The sequence below is a fragment of the Bos grunniens genome, chromosome 23 (genome assembly GCF_055505025.1).
Source record: "Bos grunniens cultivar Pamir isolate PY7600 chromosome 23, Bosgru_T2T1.0, whole genome shotgun sequence".
NCBI lineage: Eukaryota > Metazoa > Chordata > Mammalia > Artiodactyla > Bovidae > Bos > Bos grunniens.
In genome coordinates this window covers 7,536,925-7,556,688 of record NC_141187.1, presented here as the reverse complement: position 1 = coordinate 7,556,688, position 19,764 = coordinate 7,536,925, and the positions used below count along the sequence as shown (strand labels likewise).

The window sequence follows — 19,764 nt, the reverse complement described above, 5'->3', positions numbered from 1 at the left end:
AGAGGAAATAAAGAAACAGCAAATATGCTTCCTTGTCAATTCCAATTTCAGGTTCCAGAATTTGAGTCCTAGAATATTGTTAGAAGGTAGATTTTGCTTCATTTCCATTCCAACCTGGGAGCTGTGCAGTGAAGAAAGCAAATGTGGTGGTTAATCCCCTCTGGGGAGTAGTTTTTCAGTTGAGAAAGAAGCAATTTTAGATGAAAAATGTGAGTAAACACGGATATGTGGTGTTTATCTTCAAAATAGGCTGAATGCGTAGATGGAAAAAATACCATCTGCTGCCCTTTCGAAGGTGGTCTTTGGAGGGGAAGAGGGTTCCAACTCATTTTGAGTCTGGGCCTCCTGGGGTCAAAGAGAGAAGGCCAAGAATAAAAAAATAGCATAGTTGGGGAATCTTCAGCAATATTGCCAAAGATCTATCACAGAGATCAAAGCAGAAAATTCCTGTTTTCTTGCTGGTGTTAGACTTACTGCTCTTTAGATACCAATATAATGATATTAATGATCAGCACTTAATGGTAAGTTTCCTATAGGTTTATAAAACAATTAACATACCAAGTTCCAGCTCAGCATTTGGGCTTCCCTGGTGGCTCAGACAGGAAAGACTCTGCCTGCAATGCAGGAGACCCAGGTTCGATCCCTGGGTTGGGAAGATTCCCTGGAGAAGCAAATGGCAATCCACTCCAGTATTCTTGCCTGGAAAATCCCAGGGACAGAGGAGCCTGGTGGGCTACAGTCCACGGGGTTGCAAAGAGTCAGACATGAGTGAGTGACTAACACTTTCACTTTCACATGAGGATACTCAGTGAATGCACATAAGAATGCTGTGAAATTTCATAGTGTTTATGAAACTTTACCCACGGAGCAAGTGGCACAGCTAAGAACTGATATTAAGGATCCCAGGTAAGGTTCCACAGGGAGGTCATTTTCACCCTCCCTGTAGGTGTAACTTCTGCCTCAGCTGTGGCTCAGTGCAGGAGATTCCAAAAAGGAAGAACTTTTTTTCTTTTTTTCTCCTGAGATAGCATTTATCAATGAACACAATAATCCAAGGAGAGAAGGAACTAGAAATCATTTAGTTAGCACCCAGAATTTAAAGATGAGAAAACCGAGGTCCCGAGACAAAGTGGTTTTCCCCAATTTACATCAGAAGTTAGTAGCATAGACAAATGTGTAAACTTTTGGGCATTGCCTGAAATAGTCAACGCTATACCTTTAAATTCTAAAAAGAAATATTCAAGCTACTGAAATAGTTTAGTAATTAAAAAAAAAAAAAATCCCAGGCTAATACTGATGACGTCCTTAAGACGTATGGATAGGAGTAGCATATTTCTGACTGTCATGAACAGCTGCATCCTCATAGCCTGTATCACGAACTGCTCTCATTAAGTACAAACTCAGATTTGTCCCAGGCAAAGTTAAATTTGTCCCAGGCATATTTTGTCCCAGGCATATTTTTCAAAATGCACGTAGTCTAATTTCCGTTTTTTAAAAATGGAAGTATAATTGATTTATTATACAACAGTGTATTAGTTTCATATGTACAGCAAAGTGATTCGGCCATATGTGTATATATATGTATATATATATTATTTTCAGATTCTTTTCCCTTATAGATTATTACAGAATACTGAGACTAGTTTCCTGTGCTGTACATTAAGTCCTTGTCGTTTATCTGTTTCATATATAGTGGTTTGTATCTGCTAATCCCATAGCCCTAATTTCCCTTTTCCCTTTGGTAACCATAAATTTGTTTTCTATGTCTGTGGATCCATTTCTGTTTTGTATACAAATTCATTTCTATCATTTTTTTTTTTTTTTAGATTTCACATATAAGCGATATGATAGTTTTGCTTCTCTACAGTTCTATACAGTAATTTCTGTCTGGCTTACTTCACTTAGTATGATCATCTCTAGGTCTACCCATGTTCCTGCAACCAATCATAGAATCTTGAGCAGTAAAATCAATCAGCTTGTACTAGCATATTGTCAGCCCTGTCCTCAAGCAGCTTGTAGTCTTTCTGGGCAATGAGACAGATTCCTATTTAACAGGCTTGATTTATTTAATGAGTATTTTCCATTTGGCTTCTGAAGTGGAGCTGACGCAGGCAGAATGCCTGCACAGTGATTCTCTAGCCTGGGTTCCTGATTTTCTCACTCATTTGGTCCATCCATTCTTATACTTCTCCCTGTTTTCCCATCAGCCCAGTGGTTAGTAATTTCTTTTTAGCTACTCACCCCATATGAACTCTGCCCCTCTTTTCGCTATTAGGAGGATTATTCCGTAGAATCTACAATGTAGATTTCAGCCTCTTGGGAAGAGATTCCTTCGTTCTAGACCAGATCCACTTTATCTGTGATGAACCCTCATAACAAGCTGAACTTGTCCTTCAAACACATTATTTTGTGTTTGTTTTGGCCTACTGGCGTGCTGTGATTCATGGGGTCACAGAGTCGGACACGACTGAGTGACTGAACTGAACTGAACTGAATCCTGATTATATAGTTAATATCTGCTTCTCCCATTGCACTGCAGTCTCCAAGAGGAGAGACAATGTCTATTCATTCACTAACATCCAGCAAAGTGTCTGGCCCATGAACACTTACTCAATAAAACCCTTCGTAGAAAAGTATTTAATTACACAACTTCTGTGTAACTTAATCGATTAAGAACGTTGGATATAGCTAACTTCAGTTGTCAATAGACAAATATTTGAGCAACACATCGGTTCCATACGTTCATACACAGATCTTTTCTGGGGTCTGGCTCCTCAACCTCTGGGATTGTTGGCCTCACCTGAGACCCATTAGACATGCAGGCCGCTCCTTAGACCTGCTGCATCAGAATCTGAAAATTACAGGACTTACCCAGTGCTTCCTCAGTGCTGGGATATGCTGTGAATCAGGGAATAAAATCTCAAATGTTTTGTTTGGCCAGGCAGACCCCCTAAGTGAGTGAAGTAAACCAGACTTTTAGGTATAAGCACGATCCTAGGTGATCTCTGGTCCTTGACCTTCCTCAGTGGGAGTGGTGGGCACTGTGCTGCCTGGAGATTAGCTTCATCTAACAAGGGTAGTTAGATCCTGTGCAGATCAGGATGCCTGAAGGCCTAGCGTCGCAGGCCCCTTGAGCGATTCAAGAGAAAAAGACACAAACCTGCAAGTAGAATCTCTTGACTCAGAGACTGATGACTAACTTCAGTCCTTTTTTTAAATTATGTTTCCCCTTTTTTAAAAAAATTGAAGGATGGTTAATTTACAATGTTATGTTAGCTTCAGGTGTGCAGCAGTGTGATTTAGTTATACATATATGTATATGGGCTTCCCCAGGTGTCTCAGTGGGTAAAGAATCTGTCTGTAATGCAGGAGACACAGGAGACGCGTGTTCGATCCCTGGGTTAGGAAGATCTCCCGGAGGAGGGCATGACAACCCACTCCAGTATTCTTGCCGGGGGAATCCCAAGGACAGAGGAGCCTGGCGGGCTACAGTCCATAGGGCGACAAAGAGTCAGACACAACTGACGTGACTGAGCACACACGTGCATATATATCTATATATTCTTTTAAATTATAGGCAATTATTATTTTATCATAGGCAAGATATGCAATATGGTTCCCTGTGCTATACAGTAGGTCTTTGTTGTTTATCTATTTTATGTACAGTAGTGTGTGTCTGTTTACCCCAAACTCCCAGTCTATCCCTCCCTCCCACCTTTCCCTTTTGGGAAGCACATGTTTGTTTTCTATGTCTGAGAGTCTATTTCTATTTTTGTATATAAGTTCATTTTTACCACTTTTTCAGATGCCACATGTAAGGGATATCATAGTATATTTGTCTTCCTGAAGCTGAAGAATCGTGAGGGATTTAAGCAGAACGCAGAAGTGCCATAGAACTGGTTTTAGCATCCCTAGTTTGCAAAGTTTCTTACCAGTGAGAAGACTTTGGGGAATGTAGTAAACAAGTCCAATTCTTCACCAATGCAGAATTTCTATAGTTTTGTAAGTCAGAAAACACTCTTTCCTCTGTTTCCTTCCTTCCCTCTTTCATTACTATTTATTCAATATACGTTCTGTGTCTCCTCTGCTGCGTGGCCTCTGTACCAGGTCCAGTCAACCTAAAGGTGAATAGCATCAAAAGGACACAGCATCCAGTGGCTCACAGTCTCACCATGACAACACTGTACTCAGAAGCAAAGACCTCTATGTAGGTGCCCCTTCGGTAATTGTCATGTCTGTTTTTGAGAGATGTTCTTAAGTTTACACTCTAGCTTGAGTGGTTCACAAATCTCGGTAGGAGACAGAAGTAGGGGGGATAGCTTCCTGAAGATGAATAGAGTGAAGGAAGTTTACAAGAGGATGTGGTTCAGCTAAAAAGCAATCCTGAGGACTGAATTCTGAAAAGCAGGTGTAGCACCCTCAGCGATTTAAAAATGGGAACGTTTCTTGCCGCACTTCCTCAGGTTCATCATTTCTGGCAGGTGAGAAAAATCTGCTACATCTTTGAGCAGGAGCGAGAGCTGATTCATAAAAGCTAGCGCTCTGGATGCAGTTCCTCAGGTAGATTAAGACTTAATTAAGTGATTTCACCACATTTGGCATAGTTCTTTTTCCTTCTCGCTGTAGGAGTCTCTCCAGTTGCTTGGAGGGGATTTTTATCTGTCTTTGTCACAGAAGTTAGCCCTGGAGATGCAGTGACATTTATGAGGAAGCCCCACACGGGTGACAAATACTCCACAAGGCTTTATATTTGTGTGGTGGCAGCTGTGATCAAGAGGGTAATAAAACTCAACCGAAGGTTTCATTCAAATACCGCTTGTTGATTAGCCCCCAGTGGTGAGTGAGCAAAGGTCTGATGAGTGTTATACAATATCTGGGACTGGAGTTTCCATCTGGGATGAAAGGATGTTTTGTCTCATTTCACCCGAGCTTTCCATTTCATTGATCTGTCTATGTTGAATAAAGGTCTGATGATAAAACTAATAACTTTTCAGGGTATTTTTTTTTTTTTGAGACAAAATAGTAATTTGTTCTCCAGCACATTCACCACCAAGTAATCAGGCTGGGAGGACTCTCGCCATCCTCCTGTAACCACTAACTCTCTGGATAACACGTCATCCGTCTATTAACATATGGGATATATTTCCATGTTTTAGTGTCCTCATTCTCATTCTGACTATGAGAGGCTGTCCCTGCCATGTTTGTTCTCCTCACGTGGCATTTCCAGCTCTTATGCTTTACAAAACCTCTGCATTCAGCATGCATGCCAACCTCAGCATGACAGTGAGTCCCCTACATGCAAAAGAGTTCTGTTCGGAGAGCGTGTTGTAAGTCCAATTTGTTCAGAAGTTCAACACAGTTAGACTAGGGTAGGGACCCAGCTAACACAATTGGCTGTATAGTACTGTACTGTCATAGGTTTATAATACTTTTCACCCGATAACAGTAAAAACAAACCCACAAAAGAAAACATTTTTAATCTTACAATACCTTGAAAAGTACAGTAGTCTACAGTACAATAGCTGGGATACAGGGGCTGGCATCGAGTGAACAGGCTAGGAGAGCTACTGATGGAGGGTAGAGGAGCGGGGAGATGGTGGAGCTGCGGGGTCGGCAGCAGGAGAGGGAGGCACGCTGCAGTGCGTCTCATGCCTGATGTGACTGGACATGCAGGCGCATGCGCAGGTGGTCCCAGCTTTGAAAGTTCGCAACTCGGAGGCTCGTATGTAGGAGGCTTACTGTATTTCCCTGGAACATTTTGTGATTTTTCTTCCCTAATCAACAAAATTTCAACATGTCGACCCGACGCTCCTTCACTCCCCCTGGAGAGTAGGGGGGATCTAGGGTCACCCAGGGAAACTTGACTTCATTCTATTCTCTAAGGTAATGCTTTCATTTAAACCTTCTTTATTCTCTTTCTCTCTGATTACCTGCAGGTCTTCCACCCCCTCCTCCCCCATCTTTATTCTGCTCTTTAGCCAGGGCGATGTCTTTTGACATGACAATCTGATCACGTGTGCCCCTGTCTCCCTTGGAGATTCAAGGACTTCTCACTCTTTAGAGAATGAAGCCCAGAATCCTCGTCTGACATCCAAGCTTCATTTTCTTGCGTCTCCTGTGTGGAGACACCCATTGCCCCAGACACTCTGAACTACTTCTGATCTCTGAACTGTATGCTCTTGCCTTTAGCACCTGGCCTTCCCTTTTGCAACGTGGCACACACCCCACTCCCTCCGTCTGTCTGCCCCCACACCCCACTCCCTCCGTCTGTCTGTCCCCACCGCCCACTCCCGAGCGTCTTCCCAGCGGCGTATTACCACTTTCCACTGCTTTGAAAACACCATCTCCAGAGACTGTCACCCAGACTCCAATCATGACTCTGCCACTTACTAGCTCCAGACCTTGAAGAAGTCATCATCCCATCTCTTGGTGCTTTTGTTTCATTTGTGAAACAGGGTAAAATTAGTGCTCACCTCACTAGATTGCTCTTAACACTGTATAAGCAAATGAGTGAGTGAGTGATGTTGCTCAGTTGTGTCCAACTCTTTGCAATCCCATGGACTGTACCCTGCCAGGCTCCTCTGTCCATAGGATTCTCCAGGCAAGAATATTGGAGTGGGTTGCCATTTCCTTCTCCAGGGGATCTTCCTGACCCAAGGATGGAACATGGGTCTCCTGCGTTGCAGGCAGATTCTTTACCACTTGAGCCGCCAGGGAAGCCTATATAAACACATACATATAATGAATTTGTCATGTGAGGAAACTATAAATTATTATGATTTACTCCATTAACAGTATCACAGTTTATATGTTTTTAGTCACCTCAAGGATAATCAAAAAGCAAACCTGCTGGGTCACAAGATCATAAATAGAAGAAAGCATTCCAAAGCCAAATATAAGTGATCTGGGGATTACCAGTTAATTAGAATCAGTCGTTTGCTGTTATTTTTTGTTGGTTAAGATAGCTCACACATAGTTTTTGAAATTCCAGATTAAAATATAGTTTAGGATTTAAATGAATGAATACCTATATTGAAAAAATAAAATGTAAAATAGATGTCAGATAATTACTCAATTGCTTTTCCAATGTCAGTTGAATATTGGGACAACATTTTCAAATTTCAGGATTTTTATCCTACTGTATCTTAGAAGAATGGAGATTGACATTTGTATAGATTCTGATGATTCATATAATTACCGTACCACTTAGCCTAGGTATGCTTAAGATTTTGCTGTCTCCAGGACTTAGGTTTGAGTTTTGAAGGGGTACATAGCATCTGATCCTAAGCCAGGTTTAGGGTCTCAGGGGACCCTGATCAACAGGGGAAAGCAAGTGCTTTCAGCTGAGTTTTGGAAAGCTGTTTGGATCTCTAGTTGGTTTGGGGCCAGATCACGCTTCCATTTAAAGTAATGATCTCAGGATTCTAGGAGCCCTGATGTTTTGACACCCAGGGTATTTCACAGTTGGGACAGATTTAACAAAGCTATAGCTTTAAATAAAAGCAGGCTCCATTCTTGAAAATGGGCTGGAACAGAGGGAAACTTCAGGAAACTTTAAGGAGGTGGGACTTCCTTGGCCTCCCTGGCAGCCACTGGTGATGTCCTCCTGGGGCCAAGGCTGCACTCCTGGGACCCTCCGAATTGCCTTGGAGCTGGTTACTGATCTGATGATTCACTGATCAAATCAGGATAAGATGAGGGTAAAGGGCAGGCAATTATTTCCATAGCCTGGATTTGCCCAGGATCATAGTAGAAGCTGGGACATTTCTGGGAAATCAAGTATCGTGGTTACTTTAAAGCTGGAGTGAGGAAAGACGGTTAAAAAATAAAGGGGGTAAACAGATCTATTACAAATGATTGCCTTCCCCTTGTCTGTGTCCCTCATTCTGTCTGCCTCTTTTGCTTGCATATCTATGACTTTCTTCTTTCCTAATAGGTTTAAGGGTATGTATAGTGCTCAGAAAACCCATGCAATAATAAAAAAATTCCTATAAAACCAAAGAACCTCCCTCTGTTAACGTGCCACTGTGTTGTAAACTGCGTTATCGTGGTGGCATCTGGTAAGACTGCAGTATTTATGAAGCCCTTGTGTTTTGAGATTCTTTATGTTTACAATAGTGCACAGTGTTTTACATTTCATATAGCATTAACTATCTGCAGAGGCACCTGCATTGCTGGTCTGAACATGATTTGTCTCTTTTGCTTTGGAGCGTTTCAGTTTGAGGGTTGTTGTGAGAAAATAGATTTAACTTCATTTCCTCTCTCTGAGAACTGCCAGTGTACGTTAACAGTTCATTCATTCAGTAAACATTTAATAACTGTCTATGCTGTGTGCCAAGCACTGTTCGAGTGTGTGTAGGACTCAGAGAGAAATAAGATGTGGTTTTAGGCTCTAAGGATTCACCATCTGCTAAAAATTTTTTCTATGTTAAGAATATCTTCCTTTGTTTTTAGTAACAATTAAATCTTAATGTTTACACTTGGTAGAATCTACTATGATCGGCAATACTATACTTGCATCATCATTTAACTGCCAACTTAAATATAAACTTTTATCTCTCCTTACCTCTATCTCTGATCACATCCTGGGCGTCTTTTCTGTGAAGCTGAGTCATCCAATGATGGCTATTCCGGAACACGAAACCCTTGATTCCAAAGAGGTAAATGTAGAATATAATTGAACATCCGCTTATCCATCTCCATGTAATACTGGATTGTAGAAGTAAGCCAATCTTCTATTAAAAATTAATAAAATCTGTTTTATTTTAAAGAAAGAATGAACGGGCCTACTCTGTGTTGTTCAGAAGCATCTGATAGCTAAGGAGTAAATTCTTGCTTCTCAATGTGGAAGGTGGTACTAGAGGTGCCCATGTATGTACCACTTTGATCACAAACTACTTCTATCTCATCTATTTTTGTGATTTTTCTCTCTGGATTCATTATGTGAAGCCATTGTTGTTTTATTTTTCTAGAAGGTCAGTGCATGTCCCACAATATTTATAAGTGTCTTCTGAGTTAGGAATCCCAGGACCATCTGGTAGCTCAGTTTTCCAACTCCCACGTGAATTTTGCACGTGGTGGGTAGCATACAGGCAAAAGTGCAAATATACAGGCAAATATAGCTCTAAATTTCATTCAAATATTGAGCCATTTTCACATTTGAGCTGACAGAGAAAAGTAAGTGAAAAGACCTTTCTTAGTTTTAAAAAATGCTATACCAAAGGGGCAAGAAAAAATTCTATAAAAAAATGGAATTTTCTGTCGAGCAAGAATAATTGAGCATTGTTTTCTTCTATATCCCTTTAGGCAAAGTGGTAAAGGTGAGGGAAAAAAGTACTTTTTACAGGACTTGTCTTTATGGAGGTAAAAAGTGAATTCATTCATTCATTCTAGATACCCTTACAAATTAGTCATGCTCAATTGTGTAGCCTCCAAGTTTAAAAATATATATAATACGATAATACAAAAGGGAGATAAAAATAATAAAATTCCAAATAAAATTATAAATGAAATCTGAATTTTTCCCAAAGCATATTTTCCACAGTTTGGGGTATATTTCATAAACTGACATCCCAATTTATGCAAATTTTGAAATTTCTAACATACAGTATTGATGTGTCCCACTGCTATAACCTTAGTTATTAAAATATAAAGGCATGCTATGAATAGGCATGGATTTGTATCCTTGACCATATCTCTGATGTTTTTTAGAACCAGGATTATTGGTGTAATGGGAAAATTTTGATACATGTAGCTAAGTTGTATTGCTGAACAATTTTAGCAGTTCTTATCAGAAGCCTGTTGATTTCTGTGTACACATGCCAGCATTAAGAATGATTATAATTACCAATTTATTGAGAGTTTACTATATGTTAGCATGCTGTGCACTTTAGATGCATTGTTTTACTTAATCTTCAAAAAACATTGTAAGTTGAGTATTACTTTTCCCGTTTTACAGAGGAGGAAACTGGGGCCGAGGGGTATCCATTTATTGATAATCTATATGTCATCTGATATCACATACATGGGATCTACAGTATGATACAAATGAACTTCTTTACAAAACAGACATACTCATCGATATAGAAAATCACAAAGTTAATAAGGGAAAAAGAGAGGAGGGTAAATTGGAAGGTGTGGGTTAATAGATACCCACTACTGTGCGTAAAATAGTTAAACAAGGTCCTACTGTGTAGCACAGGGAACCATATTCAGTATCTTGTAATAACCTATCATGGAAAAGAATCTGAAAAAGAATATATGTATATATATTTATGGATATATAAATACATTCTTTTTCAGATTCTTTTCCATTAGGGGTTATATATATTATATATAATATATTAATATTATATGTATAACTGAATCACTTTGCTGCACACAAGAAACTAACATAAAATTGTAAATCAAACTACATTTCAATAAAAATAAATATATATCAAACTAAAAAAAAATAAAAGAAGAAATGTTTTTGATAATTAAACTACCATTTTAGGCATCCATGTGCAGGATTTTGCTTAGTTATACTGGCACATAGGGGAGTGATTTAATAACTTTAGATAATTTCTTATGATGTGTGATCAACAGTAATATTTACCTGTGCACTTTCCCCAAATCTTCTTTTTGGTATTTATTTACCCTCAAAGCACCAAACAAGTAAACTACCTGTTTTTATAATGCAATTATTGTCTTATGACCATATGGTCTAGAGAGTAAAGTGTGCTAGTTACCAATCCATTGCAAACAGACATTCATGGAAGGACCTTGGGCAGATCTCAGAATTCCCCTCTTGGTTTTCTCTCATTTCCTGCCTTTCGGACTACCAGATTGCTGTTTCTTTTGCTTGATCCTGCTATTTGTAGGCACTAGTTTTTCAAATTAGTTCAGGTATTCAGTTAAAAACAACCTTAGATTTACTTGATTTAATTTAATCATTGTTTTATGAGCCCTATATTTTATAAAGTCCATTTGAAAGGGCTTCCCTTGTGGCTCAGCTAGTAACAAATCTGCCTGAAATGTGGGATTTAATTTGGTCATTATTTTTATAAGCCCTATACTTTATAAAGTCCATTTAAAAACAGCTAACTCAAAAAAGTTCAGCTGCTCATCTGGGACAGTAGTTCTTAGCTCTGGCTCAGCATTAAAATCTCCTGGGACTTTTTTTTTCAGCTATGCCAATGGCTTGTGAAATCTTAGTTCTCCAACCAGGGATCTAACCTGTGGCCCGTGTACTGAGAGTAGAGTCTTAGCTACTGGACTACCAAGGAAGTCCCCTCCTAGGACTTTTTAAAGCCCAAAAGTGCACTTCCACTAGGAAAATGGAATCAAGAATCTTCGCTTGTGTCTGACTCTGTGCGACCCCACAGACGGCAGCCCACCAGGCTCCCCCGTCCCTGGGATTCTCCAGGCAAAAACACTGGAGTGGGTCAAGAATCTCTAGAGGTGGGCAAAGGCAGGTTTAAAATCTCTGCTGGTGATTTACATGTATGAGCAGAGTTGAGAGCCTCAAATTCTAGCTCCTTCATTGTCATCTAGAAAAGCCAATCAAGTCAATCTTGGAAACAAAAATTTGAAATCATAAAACAACATTGCTTTAGGGAATGCTGGCTTCCCGGGTGGCTCAGAGGTTAAAGCGTTTGCCTGCAATGCGGGAGACTTGGGTTCGATCCCTGGGTTGGGAAGATGCCCTGGAGAAGGAAGTGGCAACCCACTCCAGTATTCTTGCCTGGAAAATCCCATGGACAGAGGAGCCTGGTAGGCTACCGTCCATGGGGTCACAAAGAGTCGGACACGACTGAGCGATTTCACTTCACTTCACTTGCCTTAGTAAGATTTGGGTCACAAATTCTTCCTGTCTACTGTCATAAAAGTTTAGCCTATACTGTAAGCTATGGTAGGTTACATTTGAGAGATCTGTTCTACATTGAGATTCACTGTTACTGAGTTAATAAAACCGAATATTTTCTTTTTCCTTTGACATTCTACACAAGGTTTGGAAAATACTTAGACTGGGGTTGGGCGTAACATCTGATGTGAACTAAGTCCAGGGGCTTTTGTTGTTGTTCGGTTGCTAAGTTGTGTCTGAGGAAGAAGAAGGCGAGATCCCTAAATAATGAATTTAACCATGGTGAACAGCTGGCTGATCAGTTTTCAAAGACGGTCACTTGCATAGATTTCTTCTTCTTTTGAGTTCCTTTGCATTTATTTTTTTAAAGTAATTTCATTGAAATACAGTTGATTCACAGTATTGTTATTAACTTAAGCTCTACAGCAAAGTGATTCAGTTATACATATATACATTCTTTTTCATATTCTTTTCCATTATGCTTTATTTCAAAGGATATTGAATGTACTTCCCTGTGCCATACAGTAGGACTTTGCTGTTTGCTGCTGCTGCTAAGTCGCTTCAGTCGTGTCCGACTCTGTGTGACCCCGTAGATGGCAGCCCACTAGGCCCCGCCATCCCTGGGATTCTCCAGGCAAGAACACTGGAGTAGGTTGCCATTTCCTTCCCCAATGCATTAAAGTAAAAAGTCAAAGTGAAGTCGCTCAGTCGTGTCTGACTCTTAGCGACCCCATGGACTGCAGCCCACCAGGCTCCTCCATCCATGGGATTTTCCAGGCAAGAGTACTGGAGTGGGGTGCCATTGCCTTCTCCCATATATAGTAGTTTGCCCCTGCTAATCCTAAACACCCAATCTTTCTCCCTTTTTCTGCCACTTCCCCTGCAACCCCAAGCCTGTTCTCTATATCCATTTCTGTTTTGTAGATATGTTCATTTGTGGTGTATTTTAGATTCCACATATAAGAGATATCACATGGTATATGTCTTTCTCTTTCTGACTTATTTCTCTTGGTATGATAGTCTCTAGGTCCACTCATGTTGCTGTAAATGACATTATTTAATTCTTTTATATGGCTTAGTAGTATTCCACATATATATGTGTATATGTGTATGTGTGTATATATATGTATATGTGTGTATGTGTTTATATATGTATGTATGTGTATATATATGTATGTATATATGTGTATATATATGTATATGTGTATATATATATATGTAGTTGTGTGTGTGTGTATATATATATATGTGTGTGTGTGTGTATACACATGTCACATCTTTTTTATCCACTCATCTGTTGATGGATTATTTCCATGTCTTGTCTATTGTAAATAGTGCAGCTATGAACATAAGGGCTCATGTATCTTTTTGACTTAGTTTTGTCTTGATATATGCCCAGGAGTGGAATTACTGGATCCTATGACAATTCTGTCTTTGTTTTTTTTGAGGAATCTTTACACTATTTTCCATAGTGGCTTTACCAATTTACATTCCTATCAACAATTGTTGACATCGTTGCAGTTACCTCCCAGTAGGTGAACATATAACACCATCTCATTTAGAGCAGACTCTCTGCCTGAGATAATGCTTTCTGGTTATAGTTACTTAGAAAAAATTAATTTCCATTAACAGTCATCTTCATCATTTCTGATTGTATTTCTCATGTCTGGTGAATTCAGCAACTCGGATCCACAACCAGTCCAGATAGCTCACTGCTCTCTCTACAAGTTTAAATGTGAAAGTCAGGCTGGGAATGAGATATAACCGACCTGCCAGTCTTCACATCACCTGCTACATGCAATCCTAGGCCTATTTCATTTTTAACTTGAGGCTCAATTGATTTCCAAGATTAAATATGCATTTGATTCTGAACTTTCAGATCCATTTGTTATTAATACAACTGGAGAGCTAATCAGTCACTTCTTGCTCATAAAACACATACTAGGCAAATTCTTCTCCTGTGTTCTTATTCCTTCTCTTTGCAGATTTTTGATAAATACTTGAGTTGGCAAGATAACAATTCTGCTGGCAAGGTGACCGTCTAGGATCGATTTGCTGCTGTGGTGTATAGAAGATTTTGTGTTCATTTTATTTTTAATTTCAGAACCTCCATTGATGTCTCAAGTTCTAATTTTATGGGACAAGTGTCTCATTCCTTTATGTTTATTCTCCAGATGAGAACACAGAAAAGAGAAAAATAAGTTATTTGTCCATGGAAGCCACTCTCTTTTTTTTGTTTGATTCAAGGGTAAAAATGGAATTATCAAGAGGAATGGGCCCACTCTGTGCCCTGCAAGCAATTTCCCATAAATATTATTTATCAAAATCAAACTTTGATAAATCTTGGATTGCGGTGTTCAAGGTTGTAACCTTATAGAAGAACTTGGTATCTGTATATTTGTAACTACTGATGAAAAGAAGATTCATATGCTTTGATTGACAACTGGTTGGAGGTCCAGGTCACCTCATATGATTACCTGAGTAGATCCCTACTTTGCCCAGGCATCCAGGTGGGCAAGGAAAAATAGAAAGAAAGTTATCTGACCACCAGATTTGCAGCATTGAACCTTATCAACGTGACCTTTCTGTGTTGAAAGCCTACAGCCTGTGTTGAGGAAATAAAATTAAAATAAATATTTTTTACCAACCCAAGAGTCCTCCTCACAAAGGTAGTAGAGAAGAAAAAGCACTTTTATTATTGACTAAACATTCAACCAGACTGTGATGTCTATCACAAGCACCAAAAGATCACAAAGACAGAAGACATCTCACCCTTCATATAGCCAAGTAGGTTTAACCCATTATATATACATTCTCAAGATAAACAATAATTCGATTTACCCTCAGATAAGAGGACTTGACAAATAGTGTTTATTCCACTTAGCTCATTCTAAATCACCTGGTAATTGGGAGGACAACCTGTGTTAGTTCATTGACTTTATACAAAGGAAAAAGAAACTTCTCCTATCTTTATGATAGGAGCTATTTTTACAACTTTGAGCCAGGTGTCAACTGAAGTTAGACTCCCATCCTTCCTGAGAACCTAGGAGAAACTTAGAGATAAGGCTTCTTCTATCTCCTTGGATGTTTACCTTTAAAGGAGATGGTTGTCAAGTCCTTGAGGCTCTTCTGAGTCTTAAAACTGATAAGATGCCCATCTAGATTTCACAAGGATGTATCTCCATTTCCAAGAGAGGAGACAAGTTTTCTGAAACAAATGCTCTAAGAACAAGGGAGGGAAATTTCTTCCTTTACTTTCAGCAAGGGTAATTAAGCCTCTCAAACATTTTTATTTGTCCTTACACCTGGCTGATATGAAGTAGTACCAGAATCTGAGAGTCTGATTCTAAAATAGCCACTAAAGAGAAACAAGTCTCATTGATTTTTCTTTTCTCAGGACTCAGTTATAAATATTATAGGAGCGGTGAGGGTTTGACAGTTTGGGGGTTTTTCCTTCAAAGTCATTTCAATAGATTCATGTTGGGTTTTATATTATAATGAATCATGGTAAAAGGCTGAGCAGAAGTTGGAAAGTTGAAGGACTGACCTTCTTGTGGGCATTAGCTTTTCGAGATAAACAAAACAAAATAATAGAATCAGGGCTAATAACTATTCAGGGCTCAGGTCACCAGATATTAAATTTTTTTGACTCCAAATTCAACATTGTCTTTCCTAGAATCCGTTAGACCTGCATTCTCTACCTACCATCCTATCCACATAGGACCTTAGCTGCTGAATATTTTGTCACTTCTGTCTTGTGGATAATAAATTCTGATGCTAGGTCTTATATTTTTACACCAACTTTAGTAGTTATGCAAATGTCCAAAATATATTTTAAATGTTTCAGAAAAAATTAATATGTAACTGTTAATAAATTATTAGATACATTTTCTGGAAATGACAATTTGCTTTGTATACCTGAAGTCTGGCTTCATCTTTACAAGAAGACATGTGTAGATCATGCTCTTTCATTTGACAGATAAGATTGTTCAGAGTTGGTTATATATTGAAAGGGAAGGAAAAATCAATTTACACAGCACATTCTTTAAGAAAGTGCTTCTGTCACACTGGCTTAAAGTTTCACAACACTGCATCACTTATTACCTAAAGTTAACTTTAAACAAAAACCACTTTTGGAATGTGACTCTGTTCAAAATTGCAATTTTCTGAATATCTTATGGTCTTTCCTGTATATATTTTTTTATTCAAAATAACTTTGTTGTACAGCTGGTGACAGGATATAATACTGAGCCTTCACTGCTGGGAAGTAGCCTGAAAATAATAATGTATTTATTTTATTAATGATTTGCATATTTCTTAAATGTAGACATTTGTTTTTCCTGAGTAATTCAGCTCCTTACCTACATTGAGATTGGCAAAGAAAATAGAAAAATCACAAAAGGTATAAAATGTTGACTCAACCTGTCATAACATCATGTCATTTCAAACCAGCTGCTGAATGGTGGTGGTAAACACGGCTTTGACCTTTCAGTGGGTTCAGAGGAGATGAGAAATGGTGCTCAGTTTCCCAGCCTGGTGTCAGGGCATGAGATGCCCAGTCCTCTGCTATCTGATCTAATTATTTCTATAATTATAACATCTTAATTTGAAAGAGAATTGAGAGGGCCTTTTGTCCAATATTTAATTGTATGTTATAATCCCGTATATCCTTAAATTCTCTGTTGAAACTCTTCTGGGGCAGAGTTTACCATTTACAAGTCAAACATGTTATATGCTTTAATATGGATGAAACAAACTAATGACTGTATGACCAACAAAAACAAACGGGAAACATTGAACAAATAAGTATTTAATTACGAATACTGTGTTCTTGGGCATGGTATTTAATCTTTTAGAGCCTGAATTTCATTCTCTGTAAAGTTAGAGCAAAGGATTATGAAGATTTACATTCATGTGTGTAAAGTGTTTAGTAAAATACATAGCCCTTCATAAGAGTTAGTCAAAGATGATGATTTCTTTAAATATCTCAAATACCAAATGTTGCTGCTGCTGTGCTTAGTCGCTCAGTCGTGTCCAACTCTTTGTGACCCCATAGACTGTAGCCCGCCAGACTCCTCTGTCCATGGGGATTCTCCAGGCAAGAATACTGGAGTGGGTAGACTATCCCTTCTCCAGGGGAACTTCCAGACCTAGGAATCGAACCAGGGTCTCCTGCATTGTAGGTGGATTCTTTACCATCTGAGCTACCCAGGAAGCCCACCAAATGTTGCTACTCTCAGGAAAATAAAAAACATGCTCATTTTTATTTGTTAGAAGGAAAAAGGAGGTGATGTCATTGAGGCATTTTTCTCCTTTTGTTCTAAAACTTCAGAGAATTCAAATGTTGAAAACTACAACTCATTTATTTCATGACTATTGGTTTTCTGTGGCCAGAACAAATCAGTACAGGAGTGCAGCTACCTCTTGTTTTTAGCAACTTTTCCTCCACCTCCTCCTAATCTGGCAAAGGAAGGCTCTCCTCCGTGACTCGGGCATGTCCTGTTCCTCTGTCCTGCTCAGCCACTTGGCTCTGCTGCATGCAGTTTTCCTGTCTGCTTCCCTCAGGCCTTGCACGTCCCCCGTATCCCCGATGGAGAGGCTCTGAGCCACAGCTCTCTCAGACCATGGCTTCTTCACCCCTTGGTCTGGCTCAGGACAAAAAACCAACCAACAGAACAAACAAATAAAAACACTGAACTGATTTGTAAAACAGAAACAGAGTCACAGATGTGGAAAACAAGCCTGTGGTTACTGAGGGGAAATGGGGGAGAGGGAGGGATAAATTAGAAGGCTGGTATTGACATATAAACACTGCTATATATAAAATAATCAATGAGGCCCTACCACAGCACAGAGAACTATACTCCTTTTCCTATGATAGATACACACTACTATGTATAAAATTGATGACTAATAAGGGCCTACTGTGTAGCACAGGGAACTATACCCAGCGTTCTATGATGGCCTATGTGGGAAAAGAACCTAAATAAGAATAATGCATATACATGTGTAACTGAATCACTTTGCTGAAACTAACATGGCCTTGTAAATCAACCATACTCCCCCCCCGACCCAAAATTAAAACAAAAACAACAAATCACAAAACAGAGTTGCCTGCAGAAGAGACACTGACCTCCCTCAATTTCCACTAGCGTTTTTGGAATGTTCCGTTGATAGCCATGCATTGGCACCTGCAAATATATAGTTGTAGTCTTTCTTTTCAATGTCATTTTATCACATTGCTCTATTAGAGTACAGTTTTAGAACTAAATTTCTCTTTTGTCCTCCTCTCTGATATTTCCTTTTATACTTCTTTCTAGACTGGTATAATCTGCTAATACTGATCTCAGTTAAGTTTACCTTATCTGCTCCAGACCATGTAATCTTATCAAACAGAGATTGAAGGATAAAAAAATCAGTGGAACCACCCCACTACTCCATAGCAGCCTTGGGAAGCCAATGGAATTAATATGTGAAAAAAAAGGCAAGAGGTTCATTTGCTGCCTCCTGCTTTTGTAATGTCCCATTTTGGAAATCCAATCCCAATTCACTTTACCTTCTCTGTGATTTAGAGGCTACATTTTAGGGAATGATGCATTTAACACTAAAGAAGAAGTTGGCAGCAGCCAAGTCATTGAAGGATGAGGGTTGTGGGTGGGATATGGCAGGGCTGTTCCTCAAGGTGGCACCAGCCCCTCAAAGCCATTGTCACCCCTTGCAGGAGGTCAGAACTGCTGTGCTGAGCTCTGGAGAGACCGGGGTCTGATTTGAAGGTACCACCGGGTGTCTTTATCCTACCATTAACTGTATAACAAAAAAGAAAACAGCTACCGAGAAAAACAACAAACAAAAACTTCCTACTCCAAATCATTTTTATATGAAATGCTATACCTGGGTATGAATGGGCATGTTTTTTAAAGTTCTGTCTCCATTAACCTGACTACTGTTTCCTCTTATTTTGCAGCAATGAAGATCGAGCGGAAGTGAACACTCAGGCTGGGCTGAAGTTTTTGGAACGCTGGTGCTAATCACTTGCTAGATTTAACTTTTATCACTCTTTTTTCAGCCTTAGTGTTTTCCTTATGAGCTGCAGTGAAACTAAAAAAGTTCCCTGCGGACATATAACATGGCAGTAGTCACTAACACCCTGCTTAGAAGAGATTTCCCTACTGTTTCTCCCACCACTCTTAGAGCCTTGAATGCCTTCCATTAAGCTGACAGCAATACTAACACGCCCCTCTGTTTAGCAGGCAAATAAAAAAGAAACATGGGGAAATAGACGGATGGGCGTGATGATTTTTCAACACCAGTTTTATTTTATGCATACGTTACTGTCTGAATCAGGTTATATTTCCCTACTGCTTAATTATTTTTACACATTAAAAAAAAAAAAGTAGCTTTTTGCAAAGGAGTCCCTGCCTGCTTTCAGGGCTTCACTGGGAAACTCTTGAAGGTGTGAAAGCTGGTATTGACACAAACACGCGCTGTTGTCCTGTTTGGGTTCTGCGCTTCCTGGGACGTGCAGACCGTCAAGTGTAGGTCGTGTTGCTGAGCTGTCCTCCATCACTGTTTCTCTGACTGTCACCACGTGATTCTTGCAGAGGCTGCTTCAGAGTTAGTTTGTACCCATCATTTTGGGAGCAGCCGAGACCGGAGAGCAAACCACCCTGTCGCAGACAGTCCCGGGAGCCGCCCACTCTAGCACACCCAGTGCCCGCCATATTGGCCGTGTTCCCTTTCTTTTCTAGCTGCCACCCCTAGCTTCCAGTCCTCACCTTCTCGAAGTGGCTGCTTTTGTCTTGTCTGCCCAGTTGGGGCAATACACCAATGAAGAATCCACCATGGTTCTGGACATCGAGCCCCTGGTAGCAGAGGACTCGGTAGACACTGCGTACCCTCGTGCCCAACTCACATTCTCC

At 39.6% G+C, this 19,764-nt stretch overlaps 1 protein-coding gene across 50 annotated transcripts in view; it reads left to right on the top strand.

Annotated features, from left to right (window-relative positions):
• The window catches only part of MLIP (muscular LMNA interacting protein), a 288,723-nt gene extending 269,598 nt beyond the window's left edge, over positions 1-19,125 (top strand). For 18 of the 50 annotated variants that reach the window (XM_086371036.1, XM_086371043.1, XM_086371012.1 and 15 more), the window contains 2 exons: positions 8,607-8,722; positions 18,810-19,125. In XM_086371036.1, coding sequence (XP_086227162.1) covers positions 8,607-8,681 — 75 coding nt within the window. In that variant the 3' untranslated portion in view covers positions 8,682-8,722; positions 18,810-19,125. The remainder of the gene's footprint in view (positions 1-8,606; positions 8,723-18,809) is intronic. The other 32 variants (XM_086371038.1, XM_086371052.1, XM_086371051.1 and 29 more) reach the window with 2 other exon arrangements.
• The last annotated feature ends 639 nt before the right edge of the window (positions 19,126-19,764 follow it).